This window comes from Momordica charantia, assembly GCF_013281855.1.
Source record: "Momordica charantia cultivar OHB3-1 chromosome 4 unlocalized genomic scaffold, Mcharantia_2.0 BLBB01000004.1, whole genome shotgun sequence".
Lineage (NCBI taxonomy): Eukaryota > Viridiplantae > Streptophyta > Magnoliopsida > Cucurbitales > Cucurbitaceae > Momordica > Momordica charantia.
The window spans coordinates 324,244-340,062 of NW_028275162.1; the positions used below are offsets into that span (position 1 = coordinate 324,244).

At 34.0% G+C, this 15,819-nt stretch overlaps 2 protein-coding genes across 2 annotated transcripts; one reads left to right on the forward strand and one right to left on the reverse strand.

Moving 5' to 3' along the window:
- The first annotated feature begins 3,675 nt into the window (after positions 1-3,675).
- Positions 3,676-5,449, forward strand: LOC111016702 (putative NAC domain-containing protein 94). The gene is made up of 3 exons (XM_022292173.2): positions 3,676-3,945; positions 4,021-4,352; positions 4,473-5,449. Exons 1-3 carry the CDS (start codon positions 3,753-3,755, stop codon positions 4,944-4,946), a joined length of 999 nt encoding a protein of 332 aa, XP_022147865.2. The 5' UTR covers positions 3,676-3,752; the 3' UTR covers positions 4,947-5,449.
- Positions 5,450-7,425: 1,976 nt separating this feature from the next.
- On the reverse strand, positions 7,426-12,391 carry LOC111016809 (RNA-binding KH domain-containing protein). Its single transcript, XM_022292329.2, has 12 exons — positions 12,084-12,391; positions 11,360-11,436; positions 9,938-10,048; positions 9,738-9,806; positions 9,208-9,264; positions 9,004-9,042; positions 8,817-8,921; positions 8,659-8,741; positions 8,491-8,572; positions 8,041-8,184; positions 7,857-7,928; positions 7,426-7,708 (listed from the first exon to the last, which is right to left on the reverse strand). Exons 1-12 carry the CDS (start codon positions 12,277-12,279, stop codon positions 7,598-7,600), a joined length of 1,146 nt encoding a protein of 381 aa, XP_022148021.1. The 5' UTR covers positions 12,280-12,391; the 3' UTR covers positions 7,426-7,597.
- Between the last annotated feature and the right edge of the window lie 3,428 nt (positions 12,392-15,819).

Below are 15,819 nucleotides of genomic sequence, written 5' to 3' on the forward strand. Positions count from 1 at the left end.
ATTCACAAACTTTTTACAATGTCTTACATAGACTATATGAACTTTTAATTTTATGTCTAATAGATCTACATATTTGAATATGACATAAACCTATTAAAAACAAAATTTAAAATTCGGGGACTTATTAAGAAACTTAGTAGATATTATTTAAAGTTTACGGGTCAATTAGACAACTCTTGAAGTTTAAGTACTTAACTTGTAATTTGACCTTTATTTTTTCTATGAACTTTTAGAATTATTTCGTTTTATTCCTAAATTTTTAAACTTATTTTATTTTGTTCGACTTTCAAAATATCTTTATAATTTTTTAAATTAAAAAGAATATAATTCTATGATCCCTAAATTTCAAAATTAACTTTATTTTAATGTTTATAGTCTTTTAAAACTTTTATTTTAATTTTGAACTTTTAAAAAATAACCATTAATTTGGTCTTTACGTTTCTTTCGTTTTGTTAAACTGGATTATGTTGCTTCAAATATTTGTGCTAACGTGTGATGTTTGGGCATATAATTGAGTCACATAGATTGGTTAAAAACAAAAATCGGATGTATATATTGGTAGATGGCAAAATAATGGTAAGGATCAAAATTGTTAACATTTGAAAGCTTAAGGACTAAAATATAAAATAAACTTAAAAGTTGAAGATGCCAAAATGAAATAAACACCATTATACTATAGATTTAGTATTTGAACTTTGATAGTTGTGTTATATTAAGTCCTTAAATTAAAAAAATAAAATCGATTTGATTTCTATTTTTCTAATAAAGTCTTTGTCATAAATACCGTTATTTAAATATTGATAATAACATACCAATTAGAGCTATAATTTGACATGACTTAACAATTCCGGGTAGAAAACAAAGCTAAAGAAAAGTAAAGTGCATTATATATATATATATTTGAGAGATTTATTTTGATAAATGGTTAAATTTTTCTTTTCGATTTCGCAGGAACTTAACAAAATTTGTTAGTTGGTATATCTTTTATGTCAATTTGAGCATAATTAAAAAAGTTAATATCTCGTGTGGCGATTATAAGTTTCTTAATATATATATATATATATGTGCATATAAAAAAGTTTGTTGCATCTTCCACGCAACTTCATATAAGTTGAATGTCATTATTTGGTCCGCATTAATTTCTTCGTTTGGAAAAGAAAAAGTCTCAAAGATAGAAAATACAGATTTGTACGGTTTGGGTGGCTTTCAGTCCTTTGCATATATGTTTTCAATACCATTTTCATTGCATTAATTCCCTTACCTCCATTTTTCTCCCTCCCCTTTTCACTTGCATCAATCAATCAAATATACATAATATCATTTGGGTGCTTAATTGCTAAATTTTTGTTTTGTTTTCATAATTATCATATTCAAAGTTTTAGTCAAACAATTAGTTTTTTTATCTCCAAAACAATAACAATTTAGTCTAATCCAAAAATTTCATATCCATCGAGATAATTATCATTGCCTACATATACAATAGAGCATCTTTTAATTCTTTAACTAATGTGGAATTTTGTTTGCATTTACAACCACACCCAACAAGCGCAACTATCTAAATATACGTCGCCACCTAAATACTACGAGCAATAATGAAGACCCGTAAAATTTAGATACTTTGTAGGTTGGCCCTAAGACTTAAAGAGAGAGATGATAAAATTGTGGAGTCCATAGGGTGGAGAACAGGTCCAATAAGGCAAGATCACATCAAGCCTCAATTAGTCATGCTTTTAGTTTTAGAGTGCCCAACACTAAATCTAAATGTGACCCATGTAGGAAAGATGCAACTCCATGCCCCGACCCGACCTGCCTACTATGTCACATCCCAATCTAGTGTCTGATGTCTTATCGTTATAATTTTTCGATATTGAGACATCTATAGCCTTTGATTTATGGAGATCATGCGCGTTCAAGCTTCGATATTGTTGTTTCCTTAATTTTCATTGTTACAATTTTTCAAGTTCACAGATGGCGAGGGAAATATTAGATATCTAAGAATTAATTTAATTTATCTTAATCTATCAACTTAAACCTTTGAGTTCATTTGTGATTTAATCATGTTTACAAATTTAATTTCTTTCTTTCTCATATAGTGTGATATTAAACACACTAGATAGAAACAAAAATTAACAAGTGAATAATAAGAGTCGGTATTATCAACTTTTCACTATCGAAGGTGGGAAAAAGTGCAAATTGTAGTGTGAAGGAATTGAGCCAGCTGGCGATGATGTAAGTCTTATCTAATTAATTAGTAACATAAAATTTGGTTTTAAATTAAAACTGTTTACCTGTTTACCAAAATTTAAAATAACACAAATTGGTGGTTTTTTATTTGATTATTATGATTATTTTATTTTATTTAAGATTATGTAAAAGGAAAAAAAATATAATCACAAATCCAAAAGTATATCCTTTGATTTTCGCATATACACAAATTGTTTCACTGGCTGTATTTTAACTATTTTATATATACACACACATTTATTCTATCTAGGAATAATCGAGTCATTATTTATCTTAACAAATAAAGTACTTTTGAATCCCAATATTATAGTAAAAAACCTTGCTTACATTGCGGGTTAGTAAGGTTGATGCGTAATGAGGCACCAATCTTTTTTAAATAATAAATTGGGTAAATCTTCGAAAGAAAATTTCAATACTACTGCTAATCACATGCACTCTAATATTTAAGTTAGAATTCAATTGGTACGAAATATAGCAAGAATTAAGATTTTCTTGTGTACCTTGATTACGAGATCTGTTTAGTGAAAGTGAAAGCTTTATGTTTCTTAGTTATACCTATTTCTTTTGAACCCTTTAGATTATTGGATCTTGAATTTAACAGCACAATTAGTCAATAATTGATGTAATCCTGTGTTTAGGATACCCTTGGCTCGTTCGATTGGTCGGCGGGTGCCAGCCTCTCAATTTGTCGGTATAAGATGGGCGAGGACTCTTGGACAATCAATCGGGACACATGGTCCTAGGCAAAGCAACCAGCCTAGCTACTATATGGTCTTGTCGACCCATGGGCATTTGTCGTCGTGAGTTTAGTCCTTTTGGCCTCAAGAATCCTTAGGTTAGTCATCCTTGTGGTCCTATTTGGGAGTTCAATTCTTTGGAGCTCAATTCATTGATCTTTGTCTTGACTCATGGAGTTTAATGTCACCCCTAATGAGTAATATGATCATCAAGGACTAATTTGTTCGATTAGCTATTGATTTAAAATGGTTTAAAATATGTAATAAATTTGTCAATAATGTATAGATAAAGAAAACTCAAGCATAAAGGATTGTTGTTGAACTAATTTGAAAAATAGGTGAGATGAAATGTCAATTTTAGAAAGCAAAGAAAAGCATGGATACAAGTTTTTCAAAGGGTAAGAAAGTAATTTGTGATATGAACAGTGAATAAGACAAATAAAGCCATAAATTCCCTTTAAAAGATGTCATGTGCTGAAGAAGGAAAAAATAAATAAATAAAAAAGTCCAAAATGGCAATTCGACCAAATCTCTCCGTCAGAAAGATAGAAGAGTGGAGCGAAATGGTTGTCTTGAGTCATCCATCACCGAATTACAGAGTCAAACCCTGTGACTTTGACCTCACAAAATCCCGGTTTTGTCCTTCCTCCCAAATCCTAATTACAATTTATTATTAATATTGTTATAAGAACATCAACCCATGACAACATTTTGGCATTATTTTCAAACTTCATGTCTTGAAACATTTTTGACACGGCCAAGCCAGGGACGATGGATATGGATACTCCAGAAGTTTGCGACGGCGAGGGCGACAACGAGATGCCGCTGCCGGGATTCCGCTTCCACCCGACGGACGAAGAATTGGTGAGCTTCTACCTTCGTCGAAAAGTTGAGAGGAGACCCATCAGTCTCGAACTCATCAAGCAGATTGATATCTACAAACACAACCCATGGGATCTCCCCTGTAAGTATTGGATATTCAATATATGAATTAAATTTTATCCAATCCATCTATTTAAATTTTTTATGTGGTTTGCAGATGGCAGTTGCAGCAACGGTGGTGGGGCTGGAGAGAAGGAATGGTATTTTTTTTGCAGGAGAGGGAGGAAGTACAAGAACAGCATAAGGCCAAATAGGGTTACAGGGTCTGGATTTTGGAAGGCGACGGGCATTGACAAGCCAGTTTATTCAAACGGAGGAGAAGGAAATGAATGCATTGGCCTCAAGAAAACATTGGTTTACTATCGTGGGAGTGCTGGAAAAGGCACCAAAACTGATTGGATGATGCACGAATTTCGCCTCCCACCTCCCAATCCCAATCCCACAAACCAAAAACTGCAGCCCAACTCCAAAAACTTTGCTGAACAAGCGGTAACAAAAACTATATTTACACTATAGTAATAATAATAATAATAATATAACTGCATGCATGCGCTACTAATGCTCTAACTGTTGAACTAATTTTTGTTTTGTTGGATTTTATTTTGAAAGGAAATTTGGACGTTGTGCCGGATCTTCAAGAGGAATGTGAGTTGCAGAAGATATGGATCGAGTTGGAACAAACAGACGACCACGAGTACAACGACAACGACGAAAACTAACCCTATGATGAGTAGTGCAAATAATAACATATGCAATAATTTGGTGGGGGCTGATCATGATCATGATCATCAAAAGAGTGGAGAAATTAGTTATATAAATTTCAGCTGTGAGTCCATGATCATCCACAACCAGCAGGTGGAGAAGAAGCCGCCAATTCTTCAAAATTACCCAAACGAATGGAACAGTAACTATAACAACAACTATTATCATCAAGCAAATATTAGCAGCTGCTGCTCCGTGGCTCCATCTCCAGTTTCTTCAAGTGGGATTATTTCACCTCCAGTTACCAATCAGCTTGATGTCAATGATTTCTTCACAAATAGCAATTGGGATGAGCTGAGATCAATGGTGGGGATGTTGTAGACAAGCTCATGATCAGCAGATCATCGATCAGGACCATTCCCCACATTTGTGTAAATATATAACACACAAACTCTGAAGAAGAAGAAGAATTTGGCTTTGGAAAAATTGATGTTTTTGATCATCTCAATCTTCCTTCCACTGTATCTCTCCGGGTTATGTGGTTCCACACATTTCAGGGTTTTTAATATCTCTCCTTTGATCTCCATTATATATATATATATATAGGCGGATTGATTGTTGTGCATATAATATATTTAGTGTTGAGATCACTTCCTTGCTACAGATATGATCTTACAGTTTACATGTTATAGGATTGATCTCATAATTGGCTGATATATATGTTAGAATTCTAGCCAGGTGAGAATCAGAATCAGTCCATGATTTTATTTCCCACTTCATTTTTGTCTTCGGTGCTATAATTAATTAGTAACCTATATGTAGATGTACTATATATATATATATATATAGTCCATAATGTACTATGAGTTATTTTTGCAGCACTACTTCTTGGATCAGCTCTTTTTTTTTTTTCCTCTCTCTGCAGTTTCAGGTTTTTATTTCTTTTTCGGGTTTATTACATTTACAGATTGAAGCTACTTGTTTCGAAATTGTTTGAAGGTGCTGGAACATTGTGGCGGCAGTTTTTACAGTTAAAATGTACTTGAGGAAAATTAGAAATCGTTTTTTTACCAGACAACCACCATCAATAATATATATTGAATTACAAGTTTAGTTTTTTTAACTTTTATTGTTATGTTTAATAAGTTAGAGTTTCAGCTTTCGAATTTGTGTATGATAGATCACTAATCTAGCTATTATATGAGTTTTAAAATTTTAAAAACTGTTTTTTAGACTTAACGACTAAAAGTGGGATGTTTCAGTTTGAGAAGCAAATGAAATTAATTATATTGAGCTGCTTCTGTTTCTTCGGTCTTTAATTCCCTTTCCCTTACGAAACCCACTTCAAATTTCAAATTTCTTTTTATGATCTCTAAATTGTCATCTCTTATTTAAAAGCTGATGGTTGCCATGGAAACTTATACTCCTTTAATTTGTTTATTACATTTCTCAGGTGACTCTTGACTTGAGAATAAGGTGTATTTGTAAAATAATATGGTTTCTTGTCAACTTTGGCCTATAAAATAGTGACATGACGGCTTTAGTTTTTGAGATTTTGATTAGTCAAAATTAAGATTTTATTTTATTTTATTTTTGTGCGTTCCACATGTTTCAGAGAGAGAGAGAGAGAGAGAGAAGGGGATATTCATTCATTCATTCATATATATTTTTCTAATTGTGTTGACTTTGTCGTACTTTAGGTTTGTAATTTAATAGGTAGAAGTCAATTAAATTAGTTTGACTTTATGGGAAGCCTATTTTGTATTTTGTCAGACCATGTGATGTTTACTGTTACATGATAAACCCCTATGCCTAATCTCATCCACACATCTCCTCATAATTCTAAACTTCCCCTTTTCTTTCCCAGGGTGGGAACTGGTAACCCATTTTCCAATATTCTATTTTCATTATTAAATTTCCAATCTCTATCACTCATTTTTCCTTGTTATAAAAACAAACAAACAAACAAAAAAAAACTCATTTTTTCACTAATCATTTAACAAGAATTCAAATTTATTTGGAAACCTCCCACTTAATCTAATACATGTAGTTTTCACTACTCAAACAATTTTATAAACAACCATTCATTAAGTAATGAACAAAATTATTTAAAAAAATCAATAGTCAAAATTAAAACAATTTTATGTAAAAGTCGAGAATGAAAATCAAGTGTTTAAAAATTTATAAACTAATAAAAATTGTGGAACCAAAATAAGGTTTGTACTGAAAATATCTTCTAGAAGTCAAAATATTTTCAATTAAAGGAAATTTGACGAGTGTTGCGGGTGGGAAAATATTGCCTCGGAAACAACAATATTAAATTGTCATGCAATATAATTATAAATCAACATTCATCAATCTAATCTCCTTAGGTCATCATCGATTTTAATCACATTTTAAACTGCTACATTCAACATCGTCTTCCAAAATATGATAGCAGCTGACATAACGTCTTATAAAACTTGTACACGCGTCTCCCTCAAAACTGAATGTATATTGGAATGAATATTCCAAGGTAACCTCATTTTACTTTCTTGCTTAGCCTAAATAATTACTATTTTTTAATTAGAAACTTTGTCAAGAATTCAAATGTGTATATGAGAAGCGTGAACAACACATCCTAGAAATTTGTAATTTTCAAAAACAAGACCATTATCCAATGGAGCCTTAGAGACTACACCGTTGAATCATCATTTTATAGTATCGGAGAACAGAACTCAAGTGACAAGTTCATATCCTGCCTAAAGTTCATGGCTCATCTCATTTAGAGGGCGAAGAGAGCTGTCTAGCAAATTAGCAATGAACTCAGAAACCTACAAAAGGAAAATCAAAAGAAAACTGGAAAAAGGACGAGACACGGTAAATGATAGGGCTCCAGCTTTTCTCATCAATACTAATCTGTGATCCGAGATCTAACAAATATGAAGTCATACACAAAACTTGAAGCTTTCGTAATTTTAGAAAAATTAGGGGCTCCCGTCCACAAGGGATGAAGTGCCCCTCACAATGTACTTGCTAACTTCTACGATCGATTAAGTCTTGGATTTCTTTTTGAAATGCGGCTGATTGCTAGATGAGGCAATATAAGATTCCGCATTGATAGTTTCCGCAGCTTTTCGTTTCCCTAATGCCTTCGCCTTTTCCTGCAAAGCAACACCATCACCAGTCACAAACCACATTCTCAAAAAAATGGCTTGGGCGGCCATTTCCAGTTGAAAAATCTTCTTGGAGTATCCATGGCTAATATTTGTATACACACAAAACGCAGAGAAAGCATATGACTCGTAATACCTTCAGGGCCTTTGCCATTGTGGCTATATCGTTGTTATCCCCATCAGATTTGGTATCCTGCTTCGGAGGCTCCTGAATGGATACAACCAATATCACTGAAAGCATTAGAGGACGTATACTAGTAGAAAAAACGAAAATTTTTAAAAGATTGGAGAAGCTGAATCAAGGAGCTCCAATATACGACCTTAGGAGGAACAAAGGCAGCTTCTCTTTTTCTCTTGTTCTCAGCAGTTTTTTCTGCCTGCTTCTCCTGCTTCTCCTGCCATTTCTTTGCTGACTTCTTTTTGTCACTTAAAAAGTATTCTCCAGTTTCCAATTGTATATCAATCTGTAAATGCATGGTATTGAAAAAAAAAATTTATTGAAATGAAGAAATCTAGAAAAGAAGAATTTGAAAATGTCTATGTTTAATCCCCCCTATAATCTCCACATAGAATATGGTTTAAATATGGCATCCAATATGTTGTGGCCTGTTTCTTTTCTACATTTTTGTTATTATTGTAATTTTGAGAATAGACTACTATAAACTATTATAGTATTATGTACCATATTATTATGCTATTTCCATAATTCCCTCTTAAAAATATAAGTAAACAAATGCTGCGCCTCTAGGAGTGAAAGGCAGCTATCGCACCTTGCTAGGTTGCTGAGGAGGAGGAAAAGGTGTATACGGCTTCTTCTCTTTACTCTTGGCCTTCTTTTGTTTAACAGTTTTCCTGACAAAGAAGATGGTTACGTAAGAATATATACATGATCCTAGCACAAGAAAATCGGCAAACAAGTTCATGTCTAAATGGAATACCTCTTGAATTTTGGAAGAAACCTATCCCAATTTTCATTTGCGAGTGCTGGATCATTAGCAAGCTCTTTCTTCATCATGAGAATCTGCAGAGATTGCAAGTTAGGCAGAGAACTGTTGTGGAGTAACATAAAACACTTTACAAAATTAAACCCAGAAACCTTAATATTGTATACAGGATGCATTTTATTCAGCATACAGTCTTCCACTATCCTCCTGACTTGCTTTAAACCTTTGAATGAACCCATTGCAGCAACTGTATTGCCCTGTCGGGAACAAATTGGCACTACAGAAGAGGAAAGACTGAAAGAGATGAAGTAGGTAACAAGCAAAAATATATATACGCACCTGAACAAGAATATAGCATCCTGTCAATATTTCAAGCGCCTGTGCTACAATAACAATTAAAAAATAAGAGAGAAGAAATAGAGCATGGACTTTTCAAGATAAACACAATTGCCCCTCTCTAAGAATGCTGAAGTGAGATTTCTTTATTAAAGCAGGAGAAATTTAGTAAGGCTGGAAATCATTTAACTATACAGCTATATGAACCTTTAAAGTTGATGAATTTGGGCCCACAAGATGTTGCCTTCTTTTAACCATTCGATCCTGCATTATAATAGAGGTCAGGCCAAAGTCAAATTTCAAGATTGATATAGAGCAGATAAAGCATGAGGAACACATCCATAACCCTATACCTTCTTGCAAATAAAAGAAACTCATAAACATAATAAATAATTATGATGCAAGAAATACTTATAAACTTAATCATGGCATCAAAAAAATCAAAAAATATGCTATGGGATATGGTATTCCATCTAATGTTTGATTACCAACATTATGATTACACAAAAAAAAAACCAAGAAACTTAACCTCTAACCAATTTTCAACTTCAAGTTGCATGTTCTAGTGATCAAAGAATAAAAAACTATATATGGACTGTGTACCTTAGACCGTAGTCGTCCAATTTCAAGAAGATTAAAGGATGATAACTATGAAAATTTCTTAAACAAATGTCTTCATAGAATTAGAGCTCAAAACCAGTCTATAATAACTAAAACATGTTGTAAATGACACTTACCTTCTTGCCTACCAAATTCCCAATCTTAATGATATCACATTGCATTTCATCGTCCAGTATTTTAATTGCCTGACACAACAAAATGGAATACAAAACATGACCAAACAACTTACTACAAAATAACAATATATGTGAAAGAAAGTCTCAAACGACTACATCAATAGAGAAATACCATAAAATGAATCAAATTATTGTTATACCTGAGGAGCAGGTACGCTTCTTGACAAGAGTTTGATAAGATCCCTTGCCTTGACAATAATATATGGATCCCTAGTCTTCCTGGTTGTTGAAACCGTCATTGATCCTTCAACCTGGCCAACCATAGTAGATTAAAACACATGCAGCAAGCAACAAATTGTTTCAAAGCATCTCAAATAGCATAATCAAAATCCAAACAGTGTAAACTGTCAATCACAATCAATGAACCTCCTTATCTCACACTCCCATAAAGGGTGGTTTGAATGCCTAGATATCATGTGGGTGGGTGGGGGGGAGACAAATGCAAACTATGGTTTAGCACAAACACATTTAATGCATACGATTAGACTACCAAGAAATAGAGGTTTTGGTAATATTCAGAATCTGAAAGACAAAGAACAAATATGAATCACAGCAACACTCAGCAGTGGCCAACGCCCAAGGGATAGTTCTGGATTAAATAGTATATATAACTCAACTACAGCAAACATCACACAAATGCTGTAGAGTCTTGCATCTTTATACATCTCTAATTTTACTAAGTAAACATTCTACATTTTATAGAAAGGATAGTTCTGGATCAGTGTTGCAACAAGAGCAAGGATTGGCTAGATTGTAATGAGCTTGCAAAGTTCAAGGCTTCTCAATGGTTTTCCTTCTTAGATTTATTTTGAAGTTATTCTTCTAGAATTAGAAGCTTTTATTACTTCTTCGCTTTATGGTTTTTCTTTTTCACACTCCTTTAGGGGTTTGTGTCTTTGAACATTCCTGTTATTTTCATTTATCAATGAAAATTTCATATCTTATTCAAAAAAAAATTAAAAGTGTTGCAAAACCCTAGAACCTATTATCATTCAAAATTGGACCATATCAAAAATTAGGAGTACATTGGCACCATAAAATCTGATTTTAGTAAGGTTAAAATTAAAACTTAAGCTTGGGAAGTAAGAAGAATACAGGCGGAAAAGTATATGAAGATGAAATTCTTTAGATTAAGTTATGCTTACACCTCAAGTTGGTGGGATTAAGTCATTACTATTAGCAGAAAGGAAAAGGAAACTGTATAAACGAGACATAGATAAATTTAACCCTCCAAAAATAACCAAATCTTGATCTAAAGGATTCACTTCGGCTTTAAAATATAGGAAGAGTAAATCATATCAGAGAAATCTTGATTCTTCATTTTTAATTCTAACTTGGGTGTTTCTATCCAGAAATATTTAATGTAAATGCATGAAAGAAAATCTTGTCTATGGGAAATGCTAGCTCTAACATGTTAACTGACAGCTACAGACTAACTGCTTACAAGCACATGCAGGAAGACTACCAGCAAAAAAGAATGACTACCTCACAGCTGACCAAATCATCCAACATCAGAGTTATGGACTCTTTCATTTCTCTATCAGAGGTTTAAGGACTCTTACCAGATTCAGCTCACAGGCAACACGAAACTCTTTCAACGCAGACTTAACAATCGGCCATGCTTCTTGCAAATACTTTTCTGAAAAATTGAAAAATGGAAATCCTTAAAAATTTGAATCTGATTGTTGTGCACAGTCAATCAAAATATATATTGAGAGACAGACAGATCCGTAGATGGAAGTAAAATCAAACTTATCAGAAAAGACAAAATTAACTATACATTTCCCACCGATAAAGATAGCCAAATTCATAGATTTCAAGACCGAAACCATGCTATTCTGTTGCCACCAAAATATTTTCAGGAAAAACATTGACAAAATAGGTAGCGGAACTAAGGAAAAAACTTTCTTGGCTCCCTCGAAACCATACCAAACCATCTCGACCGCAATAGTGTAACCGGGTAGAAATCGAACTAATTCTTAAAACGCTGAATAAAGGATGTGGGCCTAAAAGAAACCAAACATGAAATGATAGCCCCTTATTAGCCACTCTACTTGGCGAAACCAACAGTTCAAACAACCTCGATGTTCACAGTAATCTGAAACTGTTTCACAACGTTGTCCGCGAACCAAAACTGAATTAAATAAAGTGCGTCGCGCTAACAATCTAAAGATCAATTTGGACCTCGAGGTGCCATCTAAGCAACACATACTCTATTCATTCCAACCTACTTGTTCGTAATAGCAAGAGAGTAAAATTGAAAAGAAGAACGTCGAAATTCCTTGCCTCTGTACTCGGGAAACAGAGTAGAGAAGGAGCTGACTTCGAGCATGCCACCTTCATTCCAGGAGGGATCAAACTTGTCGACTTTCCAGCGGTCAATATTAGGATCTTCATCCCATGGCTTCGGCTTGTCGTGCTTGCCCTTATGCTTCTTTTTCCCTTGCTGTTGCTCAACATCCACGTAGCCATTCTCCTCCATCACCGTGGTGGATACCTAGTTTCGAGCTCTGGAAGTTGTACCTGTACGCGGGAGAAATGACTCCCAAATCGTGACACAATTAGAAGCAGCTAAACCTAAATGAAAAACCAGAAGTCACTGAGAAAGGGCGGGAGAGGAGACGAAGACTAACTGGGCCGGAAGAGTGGTCCAAAAAGGACTCGTATCACGATAATTTAGTAGCCCAATGGGCTTCATTTTCCGGCTCCCCCGAGCCCATGACAGTCGTCACCTGGCTGGGCCTCAAGCGAGCCCAAATTCCTAAACGAAGTGCGTACGATACGACAACTCAAATTGCAATGTCTACATCGGACGAGGGTAGATGCAGTTGAAAACGACAGCTCCAAAATTGAAAAGAATTATGCAAAAGGGGGATAAGATTTGAATATATAATCGGAACAAATCCTGACCAAATCTTTGAGTGGCAATCCGAAGCCAAGCAATACCCACGACTGAAGTAATTTCATTAAATCAATGTTGAATTTTCCAAATTCATTTGGGTGCGTCAACGGAATGGAGCCATCAATAAACATTGTTAGTGCCTAGTGGCGGCTATTGCACCTCTGCTCAACTCCAATCCAATCAATCGATCAATTCAAACCCATTTTATCACTCTTTTTTTTTCTATTCTCCACCATCAATGTCTCAACTCTCAAGTAGGGCCTTTTCCGATGAGCATTCTCAACATCACCTTAAATAAAATTAAAAAAAAAAAAAGATGGTCCAAATTTAGAGCCTACGTGTAAGAAAGTTCAAGATCACGAATCAAAGTCCCATTAACACCACCTAAATTAAATGAGAGGGAACCTAATATATCTCCATTTTATTAAATGAGCACATGAAAAGTTTTTATCAGTGTGATCACTCTTCTAAGACCCCGTAAGAATCTCATGTTAAAAATATAAGAAAGTTGACAAGTGTTAGTAATACAAATTGATTTTGAGATGAAACTTATGAATATTAATATGGTATCAGATGACTTAATCCAAAAATGAAATTCCACTACTCTTGTCGTTTGTTTTCGAGATGACACCGCATAAATATTAGTGTTACAAAACCCAACTCGGATCAGATCAAATCAAAATGTGGGGTGATGATTAGATTGAGATTGAGATGTCTGGGGGAGGAGCAGGAGCAGTGTAGTGGGGTGGATCCCAAATTTCAGGCCCTTGGATTGTACATATATGGTGTATTGATTAATAAACAAAGTAGCCTGTTTTGTTCTCTCTTGTGTTGTGTGGCCCATAGAGAGAAAAGAAGAATAGGGTAGCAGTACCAACATTAATAACTACTACCCTGCCCTGCATTTGTTATGCTGTAAAGTTAGATGGATATGGGGAATAATGATGAATGATGCCCAAAGTTGACAATCCTTTCCCCACCTTTCATTTTCATCCCCCCCTTGTTCTTCTCTTTTCTTTTTCTTTTTTTTTTTTTTTCTGTTCGGAATTGGAACCATTCATTGCAATTTCAGGGCTAAATCGAATCTGATTAAATAATAAATAGACAAGAAGAAAAAAACAGTGAATCTTCTTCCTCTTCCCATTCTTCTCTTGTAGGAAATTACTAACAGCACTGGGTGGCACATGGTGAGGTGAGAGTGGTAATTATGAATTAGGACACGAGGAGGAAATTATGGGTTTGGATTCATAGGACAGAGTTGAATGGAATGGTCCAACAAACCAACAAATGGGGACACATCCGCGTGATGACTGAAAGGTGGACAATAATATTTATAACGTTACACCCAAACAACTATACACCATCATTTATTTGGTCCAAAATTATATCCTGGTTTTTTTTCCCTTTTCCCCTCACTCTGATAATTTCACATAAACAAAATACTCAATTTCACTTGACTCTCTACTTTTTAAAAAATATCCCATTCAATTATTCGCTACATATAAAGAAAACAAAGTTAATTGTCAACCCACTACTCACGAGTCATGACTCGGCTTAGCCAAACTAACATTAGTGAAAGGAAAGCTTCAATTCGTACGCTTTTCTCCCTTTTTTTATGTAGTGGTTTGATAGTACTTTAGTGTAGATAGGCAAGAATAGTTGGAAAGACTTTATAGACCAATACAATAAAGTTGGGGAAAAAAAAGGAACATAATCATTTTACCAAAGATAGGGGAAGTTGGGCTTGATTCCACAATGCCCAAAGAAGGGTTGGTCTTAAATAATTGATTGTACAAACACTGACATTAGTGGGAGGAACTGAAATTTTGCACTTTGGAAAAATAGAAATTCATGTTTGTGTGTTGTTCACTGATGGTGGGAGTGTTTTATTGTTGGGTTCAAAATTGCAATAATATGATGTATTGTCCAAACCAAACCAAATCCATCAAAAAAAAAAAAAGTGGGATATGATTAAGAATAGATTGATTTGTGGAATTGTTATTGAGTTAGACCCACAGCCATAGCCAGAGCACCATGGCTTTTCTGAAAAGGCAACACAACAACAACTTTTTTTGTGTTACATAGTAAAGTGAGAGAGGAGATGGAGTAAGAAAAAGGGCAAATAATAATAATTTAGAAGCGCAAGTGATGGGGCATTGAACAAAAAAGGGGAGAGGGAGGGGAATACTGCCATAATGGGTCCATCCAAAAGAGATGAGATTTAATTGGGTCTTTTCATATCAAAATTCTCTCCAAGTCACAATGTCATAACACAAATACACATAATATCATGGGCCTCAGGTAGGGCCCATGTTTGAGATAGCAAAAAAAAAATAAAAAAACCAAACAAAATCAATTGCAAGATGATGGTACAACAAGACAGAAAAATAAAAGCTTAGGCCATTGCCATGACATGAGTGGAGTGCCCCCTTTACCCTCTTTCATTGGATCCATATCCATATTCTATTTTTTTTCACCTTCTAGGTATAATTTATACTAATGAAGAGTATCGAAAATTTTCACACTCGTATTAAAGAATGGTATGAAGTTTATACGATAAAATAATATGTCACTTAATGATGTGTCAATTTGTTAATGAAAATAATAGGTGTTCCTATATTTGCATCTCATTTGTTACCATGACTTCGAGTAGAAGTTTATTTAGGATTAAATTAGAGAAATTATTTAAGAAGTTGAGATGTGATATTTTTTTTTTTTACTCCAAAGTAGTAATTATAGTGTTATTCTAATAACAATCATACTTCTTAATAATATGTATATTTTCAAACAGGTTCTGACACTTTTTTGTTTTAAAAATAATTTAAATGAGAAAAAAAAAAGGGAAAAAGAGGGAGGGGGATTCCAATGCCAAATGCACCACGCACATGCATTGGGCATTCGTCAAAACGCAAAAAATAAAAAATAAAAAATAAAAAAGATGCTTTCCTTATTAAGAATCAAATCATGTTTATTTTTTTAGAGGGAAAAAATCCAAACATGTTAGATAGTCTCAATCGCATAAGTTTGATTATAAGGTCAGATTTGACCCCACCATCAACGATGCTCCATTCCCATTATTTTTATTCTATAATCCACATCCCAACTTTCTCTATTTTAATT

Bases quoted from the DNA above. Each gene is read 5' to 3' on its own strand.
- LOC111016702 (XM_022292173.2), top strand. From the start codon at position 3,753: ATGGATATGGATACTCCAGAAGTTTGCGACGGCGAGGGCGACAACGAG. The intron at 3,946-4,020 runs GTAAGTATTGGA...TGTGGTTTGCAG, and splicing joins CAACCCATGGGATCTCCCCT to ATGGCAGTTGCAGCAACGGT. The intron at 4,353-4,472 runs GTAACAAAAACT...TTATTTTGAAAG, and splicing joins AAAACTTTGCTGAACAAGCG to GAAATTTGGACGTTGTGCCG.
- LOC111016809 (XM_022292329.2), bottom strand. From the start codon at position 12,279: ATGGAGGAGAATGGCTACGTGGATGTTGAGCAACAGCAAGGGAAAAAG. The intron at 8,573-8,658 runs GTATTCCATTTA...CTTCTTTGTCAG, and splicing joins TTTCTTCCAAAATTCAAGAG to GAAAACTGTTAAACAAAAGA. The intron at 7,929-8,040 runs GTCGTATATTGG...GTATCCATTCAG, and splicing joins CTGCCTTTGTTCCTCCTAAG to GAGCCTCCGAAGCAGGATAC.